Raw genomic sequence first — 24,643 nt, 5'->3', positions numbered from 1 at the left:
TGCATGGAATGGCCTAGTACTGGGGCAGGTCTAGGGCCTAGCTTGGTAGAGGCTGGCCTGGAGTCTGGAAAACTGGGGGATGAGTTGGTGCTTGGGTTTACTGGGATGGGCCTGGTGCTGCAGTCCAAGGTAATGTTGATTGCTCCCTTCACTCTCCTTTCTCCATGTGGAGGGGATCCTTCCCTGGACTACATAATGTGAGCTTTGGGGAAGGGTGACATGAGTAATATGAAAGTGTCATTTCTAGCATCTGCAATGCACTTTTTCTTATTTCTGTACTCCACCCAGGTATTCTTATCTGTCATATGGATTCTATAGCTCTCATTGAAGGAATTTTCTTGCATAGATAGTTGTTGGAATTCATTCATGTTACTGTGAAGGGACAAGCACTAGAAACTCCTATTAAGCCATCAGTCCCCTGGGTTAGCAGAATTTTATTTAAAATCTCAGAATATTCAGAAAACACATTGCTCACCTATTTCAATGTATTGAGGTACAGATTTAAGAACACCTTGTATCTTCCACTGCTCTGCTAAGGGAAAATGATGTTACAGATTCATCTGTAAATTGATTAGGACGGGTTCATCTCTGTTCTATCCACTACCAAACGACTAATTCACTCTTTGGGCACAAATTTTACAAACCTTGACTTGCCTGGCTCAGGATGCAGAAAAAGTCTACCTTTACATGGAAAAAAATGATTATGCCTCCACTTCTGCTTTTCAATATACTTTTTATCTCCAGTCACTATTAAGAAGATAAGGGTAAACTTTAATACTGACCTTCACTTTCATCCAGGGAAGAAGTATAGAAAACTGTCCTTTCCCGCAGCAAGCGCTTTGAAATTGTAATTGGTTTGTGTCTTCTTGCTGTTACTCGAGGTGGAGGCACTGGGGGTGCAGTACTTTCCTCAGGTGGACCTGAATAGATCTGTAGATGGGGAGTATTTCCAGAAAACAATTAGAAAGATCAACTTTTTGTATTCCTAATGCTAACTGCCAGTTGATGTCCATCAGCATTACACCTAGTGTCTGCCATAGAAATTCTAATATTACTAAAGGAATTGGGGATATTTTCTTAAACACTCTAACCACCAGCAAGTAGAGATTTCCCACCATGTTTGAGGTGCAGGACCTGGGATTTCTCAGTGTAGAGGAAAGAATGCAGACAAAAATGGCAACATCAGGAGTGTACTCTTCTATATATTAGATGGGATTGCTGCATGACACATATTCACTGAACAAAACCAATTAAATTATTATTTTAAAAACTGTGCAACATCAGTCCTGAATTTTCCACTTACTGCCTGGGAAACTGTAAAAAAGCTTTTCCCAACAAAAACTGTAAAAAAGGTTTCCAAGCAAAACTCATTAAAAATTCACCTCCCATCTCTGAGCCTTAGCTTCTTCATCTGTAAATTGCAGGGAGCACCACCTATCACAGGATGTGTTGAGAACCAAGTGGAAAGGTAGTCAAAGTACATTGTATGGGTAGAGGTAGGGTGTGAAGAATGATTAAAAACACCCACATGCATTCAATATTTCTGAAAAGATACCAAGAAACTGATTACATTGTTTGCACAAGACAGGAATAATGAGTGGCTCAGGGAAGGATGGAGGAAACTTATTTTTCACTCCTATATCATTTTGATCTTTAAAATTTTTCAAACCATGTATGCATTACTTATTCAAAAGAGAAAGGACAAAAACAAAGTTCCTTGAAGTTATGATAATTGCTGGATAAGTGAGGGAGGAGCTGTGATTAGAATTTGTATATAGTGTCTCATATGTACTTAAGGATCTTCCTATCCCTGAGGAGAATGACCTTTTGGCCAGAGTGAACACAATTTAGAAAGACACACATATGTGATGATGGAGGAAGGGAACTGGTTCCATTGCAATAATAAAATCAATCCCAATGATTTGTGCAAAATAATGTCATAGCCCAACATTCTATCAGGCAAAAATCAACATAATTTGCATAGACACAGAACTTACATGATTGGGAACACAAGGCAAGCCTGTGTGAAAGCTGCACAATGATAGAGAACAAAGTAATAAGAATCATAAGGCAGTACATGTTTCAGTAGCTCATGGAATAGGGAAAAAAGAATATGACATAGTAGCAAGCAGATGAGCTTTGAGGCCATATACTTTTAGGTCATATTTCTGGTGTCATCATTAGTAATAATATTCTAAATAGCTACCATTTTGTGAGCATCTTAAGCAGATGTAGTAGTTGTTACAAATATCCCTTGTTATTTATCAAGTGCACCAGGGACTTTGCACTGAATGTTTCATCCACCTGGAGTGCGCTTCTTCCAGGTAACCATATCCATAGCTTGTGATCTTGATTTCAGTAGTATTAGTGATCAAATACACTCCTCTCAGTGAGTCCTTGTAGATAAATGTATCAAAATTTTGACATGCTTCCCTCTGCTGTGCTTTCTATCCCCCATCTCTATTTAACTTATTTTCTTATCACTTTCTAACACTGCTGTTGTTGTTCAGTTGCTAAGTCATGTCCAACTCTTTGCAGCCCCATAGACTGCAGCACGCCAGGCTTCCCTGTCCTCCACTATCTCCTGGAGTTTGCTCGAGTTCATGTACATTGAGTCGGTGATGCTATCTAACCATCTCATCATCTGCCTCCCACTTCTCCTTTTGCCTTCAATCTTTTCCAGCATCAGGGTCTTTTAACACCATATATTGTACTTATTTAGCTTTTGGTTATCTGCCTCTCCACTTGATTGTATACTATACTAATATATATCATCATGTTCACTGTTGTCTCTCCAGCAGTTAGAAGAGTGACTAGAATTGCTGGGCCAAAAAACACATTTAAAATTCTGATATAAAAGACCAAATTGTCCTCTGAAAATAACATGACAGCCACTTTCCCTTCCAGCCAAAATAGGGTAAAAGGGCCTAGATTTATATCATCAGCATGGAACAATTAAAAAGCTTGAAAAAATGTAATAATGATTCTGATCATTATTAGGGCATTTGAAATCTGGCAATGAAGGACAGTGATCCATGAGAGAGGAAAAATAAATGAAGTGAACTCCATGATTGTCCCAGCATAAAGCCTGGAAAGATTCTTAAGGCCATACTACAAGACAAGGAACCCAGAAGAGCCCAGCAGTCTCCATAAGCTGAAGACACTGAGTTGTAAGTATGAGAAGAGCAAGGAAGTGAGAGTTTTCAGGGCAGAGTACCTGTGCAGACAGAAGATCTGCACAGAGAACTCTGGAGATCTTCAGGCGTCCTCTGTAAGAATTTAGCTGCATACTGATTAATACATATGTGTAAGGCAAGAACCACAGGACAAAATTAAAGGGAAACACAGTGGCTGGAAGAGTTCCTGTTCTCACCAGCCACAGTGAACTATTAAATAATTCACAGAGCACTGAGTAGAGTACACAGACAAGTTTTGCCTCATTCACGAAGAAAAATTAACATGACTAAATACTATTCTTTTTCTGCTTAAGGTTAAAGGAAATACTTGTAAATATCAAGCTGTATTTGGGTAACAACTGCACCCCAGAAAGAGCTCAAGAATATTACCTATAGTGATTAAAAAATAGCCAGAATTCAAGAAGGTAAAATTAATGTCTTGTGTCTGACAAAAAATTATCAGAAATAAATTATTCATAGCTATTTCTTTTTAAACTTTTTATATTTGTATTTAAGTATAGCTGATTAACAATGCTGTGATAGTTTCAGCTGGATATCAAAGGAACTCAACCAGACATATACATGTATCCATTCTCCCTCAAACTCCCCAATGCTGCTAAGTCACTTCAGTCGTGTCTGACTCTGTGCGACCACATAGACAGCCTCCTACCAGGCTCCCCTATCCCTGGGATTCTTCAGGCAAGAACACTGGAGTGGGTTGCCATTTCCTTCTCCAATGCATGAAAGTGAAAAGTGAAAGTGAAGTCACTCAGTCGTGTCGGACTCTTAGCGACCCCATGGACTGCAGCCTACCAGGCTCCTCCATCCATGGGAGTTTCCAGGCAAGAGTACTCGAGTGGGGTGACATTTGTATTTTATTTCTTTTTCTTGCTCAATTGCTCTGGCTAGGACTGAAATACTGTACTGAATAGGAGTGGTTACAATAAATATTCTTATCTTGTTCCTGATCTTAGCAACAGTTGTCTACCTTGCCAGTCAATCCTAAAGAAAGTCAGTCCTGAGTATTCATTGGAAGGACTGATGCTGAAACTCCAATACTTTGGCCACCTGATGCAAAGAGCTGACTCATTTGCAAAGACCCTGATGATGGGAAAGACTGAAGTCAGGAGGAGAAGGGGACGACAGAGGATGAGATGGTAGGATGGCATCACCGATTCAATGGACATGAGTGTGAGCAATCTCCAGGAGTTGATGATGAACAGGGAAGCCTGGCATGCTGCAGTTCATGGGGTCACAAAGAGTTGGACATGACTGAGAGACTGAACTGAACTGATCATGTTAGCTGTGGGCTTTTCCTATATGGTCTTAGTAATGTTGAGGTCTGTTCTTTCCATACCAAATTTATTGAGCGTATTTATCACAAAAGGATATTGAATTTTGGCAAATGTATGTTATACATCTACTGAGAATTTTATTTTTCATTCTATTAATGTGGTATATCACATTTATTGATTTTCTTATGTTGAAGCATCCTTGCATCCCAGGGATGAATTCCACTTGATAATAGTCTATGATTCTTTTAAAGTGCTATTCAATTAAGTATGCTAGTGTTTTGCAGAGAATTTATGCTTTCTGTATTGTTGGCCTGTGGTATGTTGGTCTGTGGCCTATAGCTTTCTTTTCCTCCTTCTTTTCCCATCCTCCTCTTCCTTCTTTTTTTTAGAGAGTCCTAAACTGGCTTTGGCATCATGGCAATGTTGGCCTCAAAAATGAGTTTGGGAGTGTTCTCTCTCTTTCAACGTTTTTAATTGAGAATAATTGAGAATAATTGACATTAATTCTTCTTTTAATGTTTGGTAGAATTCATCAATGAAAAAATCTGGACCTGAGCTTTTCTTCTTTGGAACATTTCTGAATACTGATTCAAGCTCTTCACTCACTATTTGTTCAGATTTTCTATTTCTTCATGATTCAGTCTCACTAGGTTATGTATTTCTAGGAACTTATCAATCTTTCTAGGTTATCCAATTTGTTGGCATAGGTTTATTTATAGTAGTCTCTTACTATCCTTTTTATTTCTGTAGTGTAATCTTTGTTTATTTCTGATTTTACGTATTCAGGTCTTCTCTCTTTCTTAGTCGAGTTAAAGGTTTTCAGTTTTATTTATCTTTTTAAATACTCAATGTAATTTCATTTATCTTTTCTATTGGTTTCCTGTTCTCTATTTCATTGATTTCTCTCTTTTTTGCTCTGATCTTTGTTATTTCCTTCCTTGTGCAAACCTTGGGCTGAGTTTGTTCTTTTACCAATTGTTTGAGATGTTAAGTTAGGTTATTTGTGATCTTTCTTTTGTCTTAATGTAAATGTAGTATAATGTAATATAATGTAAATGTAGTGTAAATGTAGTGTTTTGTAAAAGTCCCCTCTTAGAATTGCCTTTTCTGCATTTCATAAGTTTTGATTGGTTGTTTTTCTATTGTCATGTATTTTTTGAATTTTTTGATTTCTTGCTTGACCCTTTGGTTGTTCAAAAGTGCGTTTTCTAAAACATATTTGAAAATTTTTTGTTTTCTTCCAGTTATTGATTTCTAGTTTCATACCACTGTGACCAGAAAATACTTGATAAGATTTCAATCTTCATATATTTGCTTATTTTATGACCTAACATTATCTATCCTAGAGAAAGTTCCATGTCCACTTGAGAAGAATGAGTATTCTGTTGTTGGTGGGTAAAATGTTCTGTATATGTCATTCAAGTTCATTTGGTCTAAGAATTGATGCTTTTGAACTGTGGTGTTGGAGAAGACTCTTGAGAGTCCCTTGGACTGCAAGGAGATCCAACCAGTCCATCCTAAAGGAGATCAGTCCTGGGTGTTCTTTGGAAGGACTGATGCTGAAGCTGAAACTCCAATACTTTGGCCACCTCATGCAAAGAGTTGACTCATTGGAAAAGACTCTGATGCTGGGAGGGATTTGGGGCAAGAGGAGAAGGGGATGACAGAGGATGAGATGGCTGGATGGCATCACTGACTCGATGGACGTGAGTCTGGGTGAACTCTGGGAGTTGGTGATGGACAGGGAGGCCTGGTGTGCTGTGATTCATGGGTCGCAAAGAGTTGGACAAGACTGAGCAACTGAACTGAACTGAACTTGATGAATAGACCATATTATCATTAAATTTTGACCTTCTTCATCCCCTTAAATCAGTTTTTGATTTAAAGTTTATTTTGTCTGATATAAGTATCCCTGCTTTCATTTGGGTTCCATTTGCAGGAAGTAACTTTTCCAACCCTTAACTTTGAGCCAATGTGTGTCCTTAAATTTGAAGTGTTTCTTTTAGGCAGCATACTGTAGGGTCCTATTTTTAATCCATTCAGCCCCTCTGCCTTTTGATTAGATAATTTAATTCATTTACATTCAAATTAATTATTGATAGGCAAGGAGTTATTAATTCCATCTTAATTATTTTCTGGCTATTTTGAAATTCCCTTCTTTCCTCATCACTTGTCTTTATTTTTGTGAATTTATCATTTTCTGTAATGTCATGCTTTGATTTCCTTCTCTCTATGTTTTGTTTTGGAGAAGGAAATGGCAGCCCACTCTTCTTGCCTGGAAAATCCCATGGATGGAGGAGCCTGTAGGCTGCAGTCCATGGGGTTGCTAAGAGTTGGATACGACTGAGCAACTTCACTTTCACTTTCATGCATTGGAGAAGGAAATGGCAACCCACTCCAGTGTTCTTGCCTGGAGAATCCAAGGGACGGGGGAGCCTGGTGGGCTGCCCTCTGTGGGGTCACACAGAGTTGGACACGACTGAAGTGACTTAGCAGTAGCAGTATCTTTTGTTTATCTACTTAGGTTTTTGCATTTATGGTTACTATGAGGTTTATATAAACAAAACTATAGATATAAAATTCTATTTAAAGCTAATAACAGCTTATCATTGTCATATACCAAGACCCTACCATTTTACATCTCCCTCTATATTTTATGTTTTTGACATCACAACTTACCCAATTTTATACTGTATATCCATTAACAAATTACTGTAGCTAAGTTATCATTAATATATTTGTCCTTTAACCTTTATATTAGAGTTATATAATTAACACACTGCCATATTGCAGTATGAGAGTATTCTGAATTTGACAACATATTTATCTTATCAGTAGGTTTTATTGCTAATTGCTAAGTCACTTCAGTCGTATCCGACTCTGTGTGACCCCATAGATGGCAGCCCACCAGGCTTCCCCGTTCCTGAGATTCTCCAGGCAAGAACACTGGAGTGGGTTGCCATTTCCTTCTCCAATGCATGAAAGTGAAAAGTGAAAGTGAAGTCACTCAGTCATGTCTGACCCTCAGCGACCCCATGGACTGCAGCCTTCCAGTCTTCATCCATGGGATTTTCCAGGCAAGAGTACTGGAGTGGGGTGCCATTGCCTTCTCTGCAGTAGGTTTTATACTTTCATATATTTTGCATTACTAACTAGTATCCTTTCATTTTAGCTTGAAGAACTCCTTTCAGTATTCTCAATAGGCAGGGCTAGTGTGGACAAACTCCCTCAGCTTTAATTTTTTGGTAAAGTCTTTATCTTTCCTTCATTTCTGAAAGATGACTTTGCTGGGTAAAATATTCATGGTTGGAAGTTTTTGGGTTTTTTTTTTTTCAGCATTTTGCATATACCATCCAACTCTCTTCTGGTCTGCAAGGGGTCTGCTGAGAAATCTTTTGATAGCTGTATATGTAAGGGTATTTTTTTTTCTCTCTTGCTGCTTTTAACATTCTGTCTTTGATTTTAAACTGTTTCATTATAATGTGTCTTGGAAAAGATTGTTTGGGGTTGACATTTTGAGATAAGTGTTGGCTTCATAAATTTACCCCTAGGTTTAAATTCTCAGGCATTACTTCTTTAAAAAGTTTTCTCTCATTCTTCTCCTTCTGGGACTTCTGAGACTCCAACTATTCATAAATTGTTTCTTTTAATGGACCCCATAATTCACATTTGGAGAAGGCTATGGCACCCCACTCCAGTACTCTTGCCTGGAAAGTCCCATGGATGGAGGAGCATGGTAGGCTGCAGTCCATGGGGTTGCTAAGGGTCAGACATGACTGAGTGACTTCACTTTCACTTTTCACTTTCATGCATTGGAGAAGGAAATGGCAACCCACTGCAATATTCTTGCCTGGAGAATCCCAGGGACAGGGGAGCCTGGTGAGCTGCCGTCTGTGGGGTTGCACAGAGTTGGACACGACCGAAGTGACTTAGCAGCAGCAGCATAATTCACATAGACTATACTCATTCTTTTTCATTCTTTTTTCTTTTTGCTACCGTGAATATTGTTATTGTTGTTCAGTCCCTCAGTCATGTCCAACTCTTTGCAACCCCATGGACTGCAGCATGCCAGGCTTCCCTGTCCTTCACTATCTCCCTGAGTTTGCCCAAACTCATGTCCATTGAGTTGATGATGCCATCCAACTATCTCATCCTCTCTCGTCCCCTTCTCCTCCTGCCCACAATCTTTCCCAACATCAGGGTTTTTTCCAGTGAGTTGGCTCTTTGCATCATGTGGCCAAAATATTGGAGCTTCAACTTCAGCCTCAGTCCTTCCAGGGAATATTCAGGTTTTATTTCCTTTAGGATTTACTGGTTTTATCTTCTTGCTGTTCAAAGGATTCTCAAGAGTCTTCTTCAGCACAGCTCAAAAGCATCAATTCTTCAGCACTCAGCCCTCTTTATGGTCCAACTCTCACACCCGCACATAAATATTGGAAAAGCCATAGCTTTGACTATACAGACCTATGTTGGTAAAGTGATATATCTGCTTTTTAATATGCTATCCAGGTTTGTCATAGCTTTTCTTCCAAGGAGCAAGCATCTTTTAATTTAATTCCATGGCTGCAGTGATTTTTGGATCCAAAGAAAATAAAGTCTGTCACCATTTCCACTTTTTCCCCATCTAGGCTCCCATGAATAGATGATCTCAAATAACCTGTCTTCTAATTCACTAACTCTTTCTTCTTTTGGATAGAGTATAATACTGAAGCTCTCTATTGTATTCTTCAGTCCAGTCATTGTTCTTTGAACCCTAGGATTTCTGTTTTGTTTTTGTTTTTTAATAATTTCTGTTTGTTGAACTTGTTTTGTTCATGCCTTGTGTCCCTAATTTCATTTAGTTGTTTATCTTTGTTTTCTTATAGTTCACTCAATATCTTTTTTTAATTAAAGTATAGTTGATTTACAATATTATACTAGTTTCAAGTATACAACATAGTGATTCAATATTTTTATAGATTATACTCTAAAGTAATTATGATATTGACTATATTCTCTGTGCTATATAATATATCCTTGTAGCTTATTTATTTCATATAAAGTATACATACATATATCTTAATCTCCTGCCCCATACTGCTCTCCTCTCTTTCCCTCATCACAATGATAACCATTTTTGTTCTCTATATCTGAGTCTTTTTCTGTTCTATTTTATTCAATTATTTTAGCTTTTATATTCCACATATAAGTGGTAACATATACTATTTGTTTTTGTCTGACATTTCACTTAGGATAATACTTTCTAAATTATTCATGTTGTTGCAAATGGCAAAATTTTCCTTATTTTTTATGGCTGATAGTCCACACACAGCTGCTTTATTCATCAGCGATGGATACTTAGGTTGCTTTCATATCTTGGCTATTGTAAATAATGCTATGATGAATATTGGGATATATATATCTTTTCAAATTAATGTTTTCATTTCTTTCAGATATATACCCAGGAGTGGATTTGCTGAATCATATGGTAATCTTATTTTTAGTTTTTAGGGAACATCCACACTGACTTCCATATTGGCTGCACCACCTTGCATTCCCACTAGCAATGTACTAGGGTTCTTCCCTTTTCTTCACATTCTTATCCTGAGATTCTAGGTGGGCCATCTGGTGGTGTCTGGGGGAGACTTGCTGCTTGAGTTCTTTGGAAGTCAAATTTGGTGCCTTGGTCATCAGGTAGGCAAGCTTGGTGTTTGGATCCACTAGGGCAAGCCTGGTGCCTGGGTCCAAGTGTATGGACTGGGGCTTGGATTCACTGGAATAGGCCTAACACTTGAGTTTTGCAGTGATAGGCTTATGATTTGGGTTCATGTGAATGAATCTGGATCTGGGTCCATGAGGGCTGACCAAGATAAGGAATCACTAGGGTGGGCCTACAATCTGGGTCCACAGGGACTATTCTGGTGCTGGATGGGCCAGGAGCTTGATTTCATAGGAAATGGGCTAGAACCTAGGGCAATGGGATTAGTCTGCCCTTGGGGCACACTGGGAGCCTAGGGCCATGGAAGACAGCCTGTCATCTGGGGCCTCAAGGGCCAGCCTAGAGATTAAGTCTAAGGGGTTCAGCTTGTTTCTGGTGCAGGCCAGGAGTCTGGTTCTCTGGAAGCCAGCCTATAAGCTGAGGCCATAAGTGCTTGTCTGGCACTGAGGTTGGCCAGAAGCTTGGGTCCACAGGAGCCTGTCTGGACCCTGAGCCATAGGAGCAATCCTGGCATTGTGGGTGCCTCAGTCTATGTGAGCTGGTCTAGAGGTTAGGTCTGTGGGAGCTGATCCATTCTGGAATGGTCCAGGAATCTGCATTCACAGGAATCCACTAGAAGCCTGGTGACAGAGCTGGCTGACAGTGGGGTCAGCCAGGAACCTGGGTTTGTGTGAGCTCACATATGTCTTGGGAGCTGTCTGGGGATATAGGTGCTGGGCAATGTTGAGTGTTTTGAGAGCTTGAATTTGCAGGAACCTTCTGGTAGCATGGTGCTGCAGGAGCTATCTTGGACTTTGGGAAATGCCTGGGGCCACAGAAGCTGGTGGATAACAGCATGGGGCAAGGGCCTGGGTTTGCCTAATACCACTGGGAGCCTGGGGCCATGAGAGACATCTGACTGCATGAGTTGGTCTGATGCTGAGGTGGGCTGGTACTGGGGTTTAACAGTGAAATCAAGTGCTCACTTCATTCTCCTCTCCCAAGAAGACTGTCATTCTCCACACTGGGCTGCATCATGGGAGAGGAATGAAAGACAGTAACTCTATCTTTCTTCCTCATTGTGTCTTCTTATTTCTTTGCTTCACCAGGTGTTATAATCCCTCACCTGGATTCCTTATATATATATAAAATTGCTCACTCAATACTGACATCTGGATATCCCAGAGGCATCTCAACTTCAACATTTCTACAATTAAACTATTTATTTTCTTTTATTGTTTATTTCTTAAAACAATGCTAATGTCCAAGCCAGAAATCTGGGTATTGTTATCCTACCATCTTCCCTCTCTCTCACATCCCATATCCATTTAGTCACCAAGTTCCATCAGTTATACTTCCTTAATATCTCTCTAATCTATTCTCTCTGTTCAATACCACTGCCTCAGTTCAGAGTTTCATCATGTCTCTCTAATATTACTACAGTGGTCTTCTAACTATTCTCTGTGCCTCATGTCACTCTTTTATTCAATCTGCCTATGAAAGTATGCATAGAGGGACCTTCCTAAACTCAAAACATAATTGTTTTACCCCTCTGATTATATTTTAGTGACTCCTCACTATCTTTGAGACAAAGTTCAAACTCTGTAGTTAGTACACCAGGTGCTCTATAATCTGGCCCCTGATTACAGTCTCCAATCTCATCTTCCTCTATTCTTCCCTTCACTTTATACTATGATATCCATCCACCCTTCTTCCTTTTACTAATATTAATAGAAGTCATTGAATTTTAGCTGAGTACCCATGCTTACATCTCCCAGCTTCCCTTAAAGCTAGGTAAGGCCATGCACTTAAGTTTTAAACAATAAAATACAAGTGGAAGTGATTTATACAAACTTCTGGATCACGTTTTTATAAAGAATTTGTCTGCATTCCATTCTCTTTTCCCTTTCTCTTTCACGAAGACTGATGGAACAGGTAAGTCGGACCCAAAGATTAAGGCCAAGCAGTAAGGACAGCAGAGCTGCTGCTGCTGCTGCTGCTGCTGCTAAGTCACTTCAGTAGTGTCCGACTCTGTGCGACCCCATAGACGGCAGCCTGCCAGGCTCCCCCATCCCTGGGGTTCTCCAGGCAAGAACACTGGAGTGGGTCAAGCTACTCCACCAATTTTGGGCTGTTTACCTCTGGACTTTTCCATGAAAGCAAAATGAACTTGTCTCTTATTTAAGTCACCGAATTTGCTCTTCTTTGTATTACAGGAAGTTAGGCTGTACCTTAACTCATTCATCCCCTTTTAACTTTTGTGTCTTAACTCATGTACTAACATGAGTTAGTACTGAGGCTTCCCATAAGGCTTTGGGAAGCCTTAGCTGATTCCCAGGCCAGAGTTATGTTCTACTTCCACTTGTTCCCATAGCATCTGATGTACATCTTCATATTACTTATTACACTGTATCCTGAGTGCTGATTACCCCCCAATTCCCTCTCAATATCATAAGCTTCCTGACAGTAGAGACTTTTGTCTCATTCATCTTTACAAGCTAGAGCCTTATTAGGACATCAGACAAAAGAAAGCAGTTCAGTGACAGTTTTTATAACGAATGGAGGGGTTTTGGCTGCCAGGCCCCTCGAGGCCTATTAAATACTAGAGACTTTTCTCACTTGTTTCTTCTCCAACTGGAAATGGGGAAAGAGAGTATAAGACAGAGATTAAAGAACTAGCTTTGAGCAAGAATCAGAATGTAGACGCTTTGCCACTTGCTAACTATGCAACCTCAGGAAAGGTACTTAAACTATATGTGCCTCAAACGTGAAGCTCAGTTTGCCTTTTGCAAACCTCAATTTCCTAAATAGTGATAATAATCACTATAACTACCTACCTCATATGGCTGTTGTGATGACTGAATGAGAAAATATATGTAAAGAGCCTAGTCTGGAACATGTTAAGCACTCTATAGATGGTAACTGCTACTGCTAAGTCACTTCAGTCGTGTCCAACTCTGTGCGACCCCATACACAGTAGCCCACTAGGCTCCTCCGTCCCTGGGATTCTCCAGGCAAGAACACTGGAGTGGGTTGCCATTTCCTTCTCCAATGGAAGAAAGTGAAAAGTAAAAGTGAAGTTGCTCAGTCGTGTCCGACTCTTAGCGATCCCATGGACTGCAGCCTACCAGGCTCCTCTGCCCATGGGATTTTCCAGGCAAGAGTACTGGAGTGGGATGCCATTGCCTTCTTCGATAGATGGTAACTACCACAACCCTAAAAATGACTTAAACTCATGTTTCCTTGGAGAGAAGCAGGGAGAGAGGGATGGAGAGGTAAGATGGAGGGGAGAAGGAATAGGGGACAGAGGGAGGTTGAGACTAAAGCAATAAGGGGTGAAGTGGATGTGCTATGCAAATCAGAAGTTGTGGACTTGATGGCTCTTTGAGGTCTCTGCCAGATTAAGTTATTTTATTTATTTCCTCTAGTTATAGCAGTTATTTTTTTCTCATTGGCAAAACTCCTTCCTCACAGCCTGCTCATCTTCAAAGAGCTACCCAGACCCCAAGAAGGATATGGGATCATTATTTTTTATAGTTTGCAATGAAAGCCAGCAAATCCACCTGGACAGGCTGCTATCTATAGGCTCTGTCTCCTCCAGGTAGACTGAGACATTGGTTGGGAAAGTTTTGAGACAAATTCTGCCAATGTGCGCATGGGCCGGGTTCAGAGAAACTGCTCAGTAGGCTTAAAACCAGTCTTTCTAAATGAGAATAGTCTAGAAAAGCAGAGGGGATACTTCCTGTTGTGTGACCTATCTAAAATTAAAACATGGCCGGGATAAACCTAGAGTCAACATGGGTTGCAACATTCTCCCCAAAGCTGCTCTACAGATGTAAACCTTGAAGCTAAGCTTTAATGTGGAAATACTGGCAATTACTGTGGTAGGAAGAATCCATTTACCTCTCTCTCTGTTCTATGGGCCCTCAAAAAGCCTGACATCAGATCTATTTTTAAATGATGAGTTTTAACCTATGTGTTACTGCTATTCCCTTTGGTAAAAGAAATGGAGTAAATTTGCCCTCCTTGCTCATTCAACCTTAGCCAGTTTAGCCTCATTGCTGTTCAACATGCCAAGGACAATTCTGCCTCATGAACTTTGCATTCACTGTTTACTATTCTTGAAATTGCTCTTCCTCAGGTTATCCACCATGGCTAATACTCTTTATTCAGTTTTCTGCCTAAGAATCATATTAATGCCACCTTCTACAAGATAACCACAGATAACCATCCTTTACTTTGTTATTCACAGCACTTATCACCACCTGACAATGTACTGAATTGTTTATCATCTGTCCCTTCCCAGTAGAATGCAAGACCCATGAAATAAAGGCCTTTGTTTTGTTCACAAGTATATGTATCTTCAGTGCTGAAAACTTTGCCTGGTATGTGATAAGAATTTAGTATTTATGAAATTTAATTTGTATCATTAGTTCTTTGAAGGAGGACTACAAACTACAGATATAACTAGTGTCTTGGGAATGAAAACCTGGCAAATATCCATAGTTTATCTTAAGAGAGAAAGAAGAAGAGATGATGGGCCCAAGATCTCTGAACTTAATTTTGACAACTCATTTTTAATGTTAAGAAAGGCCCAAGAAAAGAAACTTTGTTTTACTCAATTCCCTATTGACTTCTTGAGCATCCATGAAAAGTATGTTCTAAGAGAGGAATCACAATGTACCCTCTGAAGATAGAAAAAATAAATTCTAAAAGAATGGGAAAATCATAATGTGTGGGGTTTTATTATAGGGGTGGATGGAGTGAAATACCAGGTGGCACAGGATGCAAAACTAGCTCCTCTGTATCTCATGCAATCTTTGAAAAAGGGAAGTGATACCAGTAGCAAGAGAAGACCTAAGTAGCAGGGCTATGACATGAACTTAGATTTGTCTGACATTAAGGTTAATATTATTTTCACTATATAACATAGAAGAAAACATTTTAAGTTTAAAAATAATTCCTTGGGTGGGAACAGTATCAGGCCAAACTTATTTTCCCACCTTGCAAAAGTCCTGAAAGAGGGTGAACTGATTTGGCTTTCTGCAAACTGGTTAAGAACACCTAGAATATTGTGGTCTTTAATAGTGACTTTGGAAAAAGTCCCAGAAAATAACCAGTACAGAGTCTGGGAGCAAACCAGTGATATTTGTTTTCTGGGCACATGGCTGGCCCTGAGTGTTAGCTGAGTTGAATTCTAAAGACTCAGTCTAAGAGAAATCAATACACAAGGGATATTATTTCAGTCTGTTGGGCCTTGGCTATTGCCTGGGATCCTCATGAGTCCAACTCCTGGAAATCCTTTTTCTGAAGGCTCCTGAGGACTAAAGCTGGATGATAACATTTGTTGGGCTTTGAGGCACAGACAGGAGCGGTATCACCTTCACTGTGGAGGGAGTTAATGAAACTCTTGCCTGAATTTGATAACATATTAATCCCCTCCAAGTTTCTTCTCTGTCATGTCTTTAGGCATGAAAGATAGAAGAAATTTAACATAAGATAACCATTTTTCAATTGCCAAAAGCAATATTATCCACAGTCATCTGAACTCTTGGAAATTTTGACAGAACGCAGTAACTATCCAGATTCGCCCCAGATGCTGCTTCAGGGTTGCAAATATCAGATTGTACAAAAAGCATCTTGTCTTTCTATAAATCAAAGATATAAGACTTGGCCCTAATGAAGCTCAGCTTTCTACTGAGCCTCCATTTACACTCTGGCTGAGGCTGTGTTGCACTTTATGAGGTCCCCTTATATTAGCAAAAACTGCACTCTGAACTTCATTAGAAACAAAGGTAGTGATTGGCTAAAAAATAATGAGCTCTTAGCATTTGGCAGAGACCACTTTAAACATCAAGTGTGTCAACAAGTTCTCTCAGAGTTTGCACAGAACTTTGAAAATATGATGTCTGTTGCTACTAAGAGCCAAAAATTTTTAAAGAGGGCTATCACCAGGCTTGTCTTTGGTCTCTGCAACATATAGACTTTAAGGTTCTTCTCCATGACACATGACCCATACAACATACTTAAGGTAAAACTGATGTCCAAAGAGAGGAAGCAGTTTGCTTATGTCTCCAAAGCTAGTAGGTGGTAAAACTTTGATTAGAACCCCAAAAATCTAATCCTCAATCTAGTGCCCTATCCCCTTAAAACACAGTACCTCCTTTGTGAAACTGGTTTATACTTCTGTTGATTGTGTCTAACATGTCTATAATCCATGCTCTGTCAGTCCATTCCCCTCCCAGTTGCCTTGGGAAGAGGATACTTAGGAAAGAATGAAGTCAGAATCTGCTAACGACACCTCCATCCACTTGGCAAGGATTTATGTATTCTACTAAGAATGCAATGGCAGATTTCAAGTGGAGTTTTCTCTTAAGATTTACTTATAATACCTTCAGATTAGGGAAGTAAAGAGTTCTGCATCATTTAACAACTATGAATTAACAATGATCTCAGTTCAGTTCAGTCACCCAGTCGTGTCCAACTCTTTGGGACCCCATGGAATGCAGCACACCAGGCCACCCTGTCCATCACCAACTCCTGGAGTTTACTCAAACTCATGTCCATTGAGTTGGTGATGCCATCCAACCATCTCATCCTCTGTCATCCCCTTATCCTCCTGCCTTCAATCTTTCCCATCATCAGGGTCTTTTCAAATGAGTCAGTTCTTCGCATCAGGTGGCCAAAGTTTTGGAGTTTCAGCTTCAGCATCAGTCCTTCCAATGAATATTCAGGACTGATTTCCTTTAGGAAGGACTGGTTGGATCTCCTTGCAATCCAAGGGACTTTCAAGAGTCTTCTCCAACATGACAGTTCAAAAGCATCAATTCTTCAATGCCCAGCTTTCCTTATAGTCCAACTCTCACATCCATACATGACTACTGGAAAAACCATAGCTTTGAATAGATGGACCTTTGTTGGCAAAGTAATGTCGCTGCTTTTTAATATGCTGTCTAGGCTTCAACAGTACATGAACCGTGAACTTCCAGATGTTCAAGCTGGATTTAGAAAAGGCAGAGGAACCAGAGATCAAATTGCCAAAATTCGCTGGATCATGGAAAAAGCAAGAGAGTTCCAAAAAACATCTATTTCTGCTTTATTGACTATGCCAAAGCCTTTGACTGTGTGGATCACAACAAACTGTGGAACATTCTGAAAGAGATGGGAATACCAGGCCACCTGACCTGCCTCTTGAGAAATCTGTATGCAGGTCAGGAAGCAACAGTTAGAACTGGACACGGAACAACAGACTGGTTCCAAATAGGAAAAGGAGTACGTCAAGGTTGTATATTGTCACCCTGCTGATTGAACTTATATGCAGAGTGCATCACGAGAAATGCTGGGCTGGATGAAGCACAAGCTGTAATCAAGATTGCTGGGAGAAATATCAATAACCTCAGATATGCAGATGACACCACCCTTATGGCAGAAAGTGAAGAACTAAAGAGCCTCTTGGTGAAAGTGAAAGAGGTAAGTGAAAAAGTTGGCTTAAAACTCAATATTAGGAAAACTAAGATCATGGCATTTGGTCCCATCATTTCATGGCAAGTAGATGGAGAAACAGTGGAAACAGTGACAGACTTTATTTTGGGGAGCTCCAAAATCACTGCAGATGGTGACTGCAGCCATGAAATTAAAAGATGCTTACTGCTTGGAAGAAAAGTTATGACCAACCTAGATAACCTAGACAATGATCTAAGGACTTCTAAAAAGTACCATTTTGACTACAAAGACTTAGTGTATACCATAGATTATGGAAGAGTGTCATCACTGAGATAAAGTTAATTTCCTATCAATATAGCAAGGGATGGGAAGGTATTATTGGGTTGGCTATAAAGTTCATTTGAGCTTTTCTGTTAGATATTAGGGAAAAACCCAAAGAAACTTTTTGGCTAACCCAGTAGCATTTGGTGGGCAATACAATGTACAAAGTACTTGATATATTTATCTCATTGAACCTTCCCAATAACTGAGTGAGGTAAGTTTAATTATTAGTCCCAATTTTAAAATGAAGGAAACAAGTTTCAGGGAGGTAGACTGGCTTGTTGAAGACTACCTGGTTAGCAAATAATGGAGCTGGGATTCAGCCTCAGGGTTATCTGCTTCCAAAGTTATTTTCCATTATTTCCATAATACTCTCATCTCTATGGTTATTTGGAAAACCTATAGATGTTTTTGAATTGAAAATAGGCATTTTCAATTTTCAGTCTTAATCCCAAAATAGCAGTGACAGCCATTAGTCCCAAAATCTCAGAGCAAGGAAAAAGTTCACCCAATCCCAATGCTCCTCCACTGATACCTGATTTCTGAAATTCCTACAGGTTAGTGTCACCAGACTGAGGAACCTCGGTCTGCTTCATGTCTAGCTGCCAAAGTATACCTATCTGACCCTCTAGCACAGTGGCCCCAGTCTTATTCAGACTCTGATATTCAAACCTGAGATTCAGACCACCCAAAGGAGAATAGAAAAGACAAAAGTATATGATATGGGAAAATCATTGGCCACTGAGGGGAATGGGCTATATGATTTTGGGAGATCTTATTAAATTCTCAAAAATCTCTGATTATATATTAATTCTCTCATTCTCTCTCTCTCTCTCTCTCTCTCTCACACACACACACACACACACAAGCAAATCAGAAGCCACCAAAAATACAATAAAAACAGATAACTGACTTTGAAATCCATAACAAATTTAATCCCTCCAGGTCTCAATTACCTGTAAGTAAAATAAGGAAATACCTCATAAAAGTTATGAGAATTCAATGAGACACTGAAGATGTTGAATACCAAAATTTCAGCACATCCAGTGGCACAAGTAGCAGTGGCACTAGTAGCAAAATCTAGATAAATGCCAACTATTATTTGTACTATTGTGACTTTTGTTTCAGTGCCAGCTGGAGACAGGAAAAGGAAGGGAAAGGGTATTCCCGCCTTTTACTGAATCTTGACAATAATTCTTAGGATGACAAGAATCAAAAGGATGACTCATGAGGAAGGTTTCAGCTCTCTGAACACTGAGGGGTAAACCCCAGCTTACAGCTGTATCCTACACTTATCACACTATCTCACCAGGCTTAGACATGCTTATTTACTTCAAACAGGTCCTGACCTCACTTAAAAGCTAAGAGAATTAGGCTTTTGGTAAGTGTGTGAAGATCTTTTTGATTTAGTAAGAATTGAAAACTTAAAGCTGTGTTTTCAAAGATTCACTATGACTGATAAACATATTTGAAATTTCTCAATCTAATCATTCTTTGCTCAAAGATATTTTTCTTCAGGTTATACTTTACTTTTAATATTCACTACTTAAAGTATTTTTTTTTCTGAAGATTCATTTGAAAATGTTTGCCAAATCCCTAGTTAAGTACACTTTATACTCTCATATACTGTCTCTTTTTATACTGTCCTCATATGTACAGACTAATACAAATGTTATTTTTAATAGCTTTTAGCTTAACTCTATCATTTCAGGATTTAAAGGCAATGATGTATAAACCTGGCTTAATTAGATTCTCTCTCTCCATGTGTGTGTTTTGTATCTATATGTATATGTGTAGATAGATACATAAAAACATATTTTAAGATATATAAAATACAAATCCATAAAGTATAAATCTATATTTATATTTATACATATTTTAAAATAACTATCTCTTTACCAACCTACTTACCTATCAAAATAACTATCTCTCTACCAACCTACTTACCTATCATTCCAGAAAGCAGAGGTAGAGGGAAATATTCATCTATTCCTTTGCTGCCCTCTGGTGGCAGAACAAAATTGACAGAAGCCATATTTCAGAGAGACAGGAGGCATAGGGTAGGACTAGAAGAAATCTTGTTTCCTCTAGGTTGCTAGACTGGGTGTCTGAAGAATAACATAAATCAGAGCTGGCCCTTAAAAGGGACTCTCGTTTGCCTCCCTAAATCCATTACATTGCTACAATGTTGGGTTTTTTTCTGGACAAGATCCCATTTGGCCATTTGGGAACATAGGCAGCAATTGAGTTCCCACAAACTCTGCATTGAGAACAGTGGTCAATTTATAGGAAAAATTTTTTCTTAACCATCTATATCTTCAGCAAAGACTGTACCATTCAGTTCCCTCAACCATGGTTTCTAACCATATATTTTTAGACATAAAAATAAAATCCATTTTCACATACATTGATAACAGATTTTCTAATTACTTTGAAAATAATTATTCACACAGAAAACTGTACATAAGGCAATAAAGAAGGAACTTGTTGGATTAAAAAGCAGCTTGAAAAGTGAAAGTAAAAGTGTTAGTCACTCAGTCTTGTGTGACTCTTTGCGACCCCATGGACTGTATAGCCTGCCAGGCTTCTCTGTCCATGGAATTCTCCAGGCAAGAATACTGGAATGGGTAGGCATTCCCTTCTCCAGGGGATCTTCCTGACCCAGGAATTGAACCCAGGTCTCCTGCATTGCAGGCAGATTCTTGACCATCTGAGCCACTAGAAAAGCCCACAAAAGCAGCTTACCACCCAGTAAAAGAGAAAAATTAGCAATTAGAAAGGAACTCAAGAGAAGAGTTAAGGTTAGAAGAGCTAAGTCAACGTCAGTGATTAAAAGAGAAGTACAAGTCGCTGTTGTCTTTAACATCTCATGTAAAACAAGTCCCCATTCCCTGAGGTTCAGCCTTAACCAAACAGACCTAGAGTTAAGTCTCAACTTGGCCACTTACAACACTCTGTGCCTCTGTTTTCTAATTTAAAAAAAGGAAATAATAATATCCATCATTCACAGAATTAGGATAATGACTGAATGAGATAAAAGTACATTGCCCCATATATGGCACCTAGCCTGATTTCATGTTCCCTGAATACAAGTCTAAATTTAAGAGGTTCCTAGCCCCAATACAATGATCCCAGCAATAATAAAGGAAGGAAATGTCCAGTGCCAGATTGTATAACTAAGAAGATGAGTTTGCAAAGCACAAGTGAGACAAGAAGAACTGTGGGGCTAGGTTAGTGGGTGTGAACTAAAGTTCCAAAGAGTAGATGAGTAGGAATGGAGTTAGAGAAAGAAAAATTTGCTACCACTACTGCAGCATGCACAAAAGGACTTTTGTAAAATGAAGAGCCTGTACCAGAAGGTTTTGAAGGTCCCTTAATAGTTCTAATATTCAAATGGTTCTATTCAACATTTTGTCCCCTTAAGTTTAAAATAAATACTTGTCCTCAAAAAAATTGCTAAGAACTGCCTTCAGGACTGACCTCTCTATTCCCCTGTATTTCACCACATTTCTCCAAAACAAAATTTTCAAAAATAGAAGTCAACATTCCTCTGTCCATCTAAATGGCTTCTATGTCTCAAAGTATCAGCATTAGGTTTGGGCACTTTGATAGATACTGTTCGGTGAGATTGGAAGTGAGAGAACTTAAGAATCATTGACACCATTGAGGGATCAATGTAGAGGTAGATTTTCTTGCCCTGTAACTTACTTGCCTACCAACTCAGAAAATAAGTAATTTAAAGATGATGATTCAAATTGTTTTCAAATACTTTTTTTAAAAGACTTAAGAATGGACTCCTTTAAGTATCAATACTTTTGATTCACTTAAATTTTATTTCCAGAACATAGATATTCTTAAAAGAGAGGCAGAAGGAAGAGAATGACAAAGAAACTTAAAACCAATGTGTTTAAGCCTTTTTCTATTAAAGAGCAAGTGTAAATGGAAAAAAAAAAAAAAAAAACATTACTGAAATTATAGTATATGTCAACTGAAAAGTCATATCCCATTAACAGAACAATGTGGCAGGAACATATAATCCCTGATATTTGTAAAGAAGCATAACTCTTCTCTTTTAATCTCCACAACCATCCTATGAGGTTACACATACATAAGGTCCAGAATTTCTGAAACAATCTCACCCACATTTCATTTTGCTCTTTTTTGAAAAATGCAATTTGATAAATGTTTATTAAGTTGGTACTTTTTATATCTCCATATATCTTCATATGAATAAATTCATAAATCAGAAAAATCTTTGATTATCATGTCTTTGGAAAATATGATCAGAGTTCATCTCTAGTATCATACGAAGGTCAGAACTTCAATCATTCAATATATATTTATAGGTTACAAGGGTGTAACAACTTCACTTAAAAGCTGACCACTGGTTAACAGAAATAATCTCCTATTAGGTCAGAGCAATAACAGGTAACTAGCCCTTCAATTGCTCTGCAAATCACCCAACAGAATACAATTTTGATATCTTGGTCAAAATCATAGCAAAATCACACTTTCAGAAACTCAGTAGGGATCGAGCTCATTCATTGAAAAATGGATTTTCTGGAAAAAACTGAAGCTGGCAATTCACCTAAAAAATTGTAAAGAATAACAACAAAGGGGTTTTAGGGTGCATAAGCCAACCATCTCTTTGCATGGCTCTGCAATAAGCCTTTCTCTGCTCCAAACTCTGACATTTAGGTATTTTTTGGCTGGGGCTGTGGTCACAGAGGGTGGACTCACCCCCATGCCTGGAATGCCCCTCCAGGATGCCCCTTGAGGCAAGGCACTGCACCGTGCTCTTGGGAGCTTCTTCCCAGGTGCCCCCACGTCCCTTCCTGAATGACTAAGGGCCAGGTGGCCCCACCCCTGCTGCCAGGCTTGGAGCCCTGGTCCCTGCAGGGCAGAAAATCCTGGCTCAGTGTCTTTTCCCTCTGCTGTCACTAAGCTGCCCCAGAACCTCAGAGGAGAGCAGTGCAACCCCCAATGCTGCCCACAGCCACAAGGCCACCATTCTTGGGAGGGACCTCCCCAGCTAAAGCCCTATTTGCAGCCAGGAATGTTTGTCAGTTTGAAGACGGAGCAGTCAAGATGGTGGAATAGGAAAACCTGGGGTTAAGTTCTTCCCACAAGTACATCAAAGATACATCTACAAGTGGAACAATTCAGTCAGAGGAACTACTGAACACTAGCAGAGGACCACAGACACCTAAAAAGACAAAAGGATCCTGCTATAATTAGTTTTCATTGTTTTGGTTTTAGGGTACTTTTGTTTGTTTGGTTTTTTTTGTTCTATGGATTTTTTTGTTTTTGTTTTTGTATATTTGTTTTTTTTATTGTTTGTCTTGCTTTTTACTTGCTTTCTTTTCCTTTTTTAGTTTTTATTTTGTCATTTTGTGTTTATTTTTATGTTATTTGCTTTGTTTGTTTTCTTTGCTTTTTTGTTCTAGTTTGGGTTTTTGTTTTTATTCTTTTGGTTTTGAAGTGTTTTGATTTTTTTCTGTTTTCTTTGTGGTTTTTTTTTTGTTTGTTTGTTTCTTTATGTCCTTGTTTGACTATATTTATGCTTTTTGTCTTTTTTTTTTTTTGGCCTCTTTTCCTTATTTGGGTTTTTGTTTTGCAGTAATTTTGTGAATTAATTTTTATTTTCTATGCTTTTTTGTTTTAGTTTTACTTTTCTTTTTTATTGTGTTAATTTTATTTATATTGTTTGTGTTGGTTTGGGGGTTAATTGTTTGGATGTTTTCTTTTTTTGTTTGTTTTCTCTGTTGTTTTCCTCTTCATTTGTTTTGTTTAGTTATGTTTGTGTTGTTTGTCTTTATTTTTGCTCGTCTATCCCTATTCTTTTCCATTTTTGTTAGTTACACCATATGGCTTATGGAGTCTCAGTTCCCCAGCCAGGGGTCAAAACTGAGCCCCTGTGGTAACAGCACCAAGTCCTTGATGCTGAATGGCCAGAGAATTCTTGGCTGAGGGAATATTAACTTTCATGAGCTCTCCCCCAGGTCCCCATTTCAGCACCAAAATAGGGCTCCACCCAACTGTGTACAAACTCCATTGGTGGATGCCTCAGGCCAAACAATCATCAAGATGAGAATACAGCTACATGCATCAGCAGATAGGCCACATACTAAGTTCACAAAAAGATTTTATAATCCAAGGTGGCAGAGTAGAAAAACATACACTCTTTTTCTCTTGTGAGAACACCAAAATTTCAACTGGCTTTTCAACAACTATTGACAGGAAGATGCGGGACCCACCAAAAAAGATACCCCACATATAAGGACAAAGGTGGCAGGAGGGGAGTAATCGTGATAAAATCAAATTTCATACCCACTGGGTGGGTGATACACAAATTGGAGAACAAATGATACCAAAGAAGTTCTTGCAGTGTTGTGAAGCTTCAAGGCCCTTTATCAGACTTCCCAACCTTGAGATTCAGCAAAAGGATTGGGAATCCCTAGGGCATCTGACTTTTAAGGACAGCAAAATTTGATTACAGAAATTTAACAGGAATGGGAGAAAGAGAGACTATTGGAGGGCACAAGCAAAACCTGGTCACACCAGGACCCAGGGGAAAGGAGCAGTGACCCCATAAGAGATGGAGCCAGGCTTGTCTGTGAGTGTTTCAAGGTCTCCTGCAGAGACATGGGACACCAGAGGCCTGCCATGGGGACAGGTGACTAGAAGCAGCAGTCCTGGGAGTTTCATGTTGGCATAAGTCCTTTAAGACG

At 39.1% G+C, this 24,643-nt stretch overlaps 1 protein-coding gene across 5 annotated transcripts in view; it reads right to left on the bottom strand.

The window, feature by feature from the left end:
* The window catches only part of OPHN1 (oligophrenin 1), a 627,113-nt gene that overhangs the window by 49,428 nt on the left and 553,042 nt on the right, over window positions 1–24,643 (bottom strand). For all 5 annotated transcript variants that reach the window (XM_024988791.2, XM_024988795.2, XM_024988793.2 and 2 more), the window contains one exon: window positions 783–930. In XM_024988791.2, the coding sequence (XP_024844559.1) occupies window positions 783–930 (148 nt within the window). The remainder of the gene's footprint in view (window positions 1–782; window positions 931–24,643) is intronic.

The sequence above is a fragment of the Bos taurus genome, chromosome X (assembly GCF_002263795.3).
Source record: "Bos taurus isolate L1 Dominette 01449 registration number 42190680 breed Hereford chromosome X, ARS-UCD2.0, whole genome shotgun sequence".
In the NCBI taxonomy this organism is placed as follows: Eukaryota; Metazoa; Chordata; class Mammalia; order Artiodactyla; family Bovidae; genus Bos; species Bos taurus.
The sequence above is the reverse complement of the archived record's forward strand: the minus strand, read 5'-3'. Positions and strand labels throughout refer to the sequence as shown.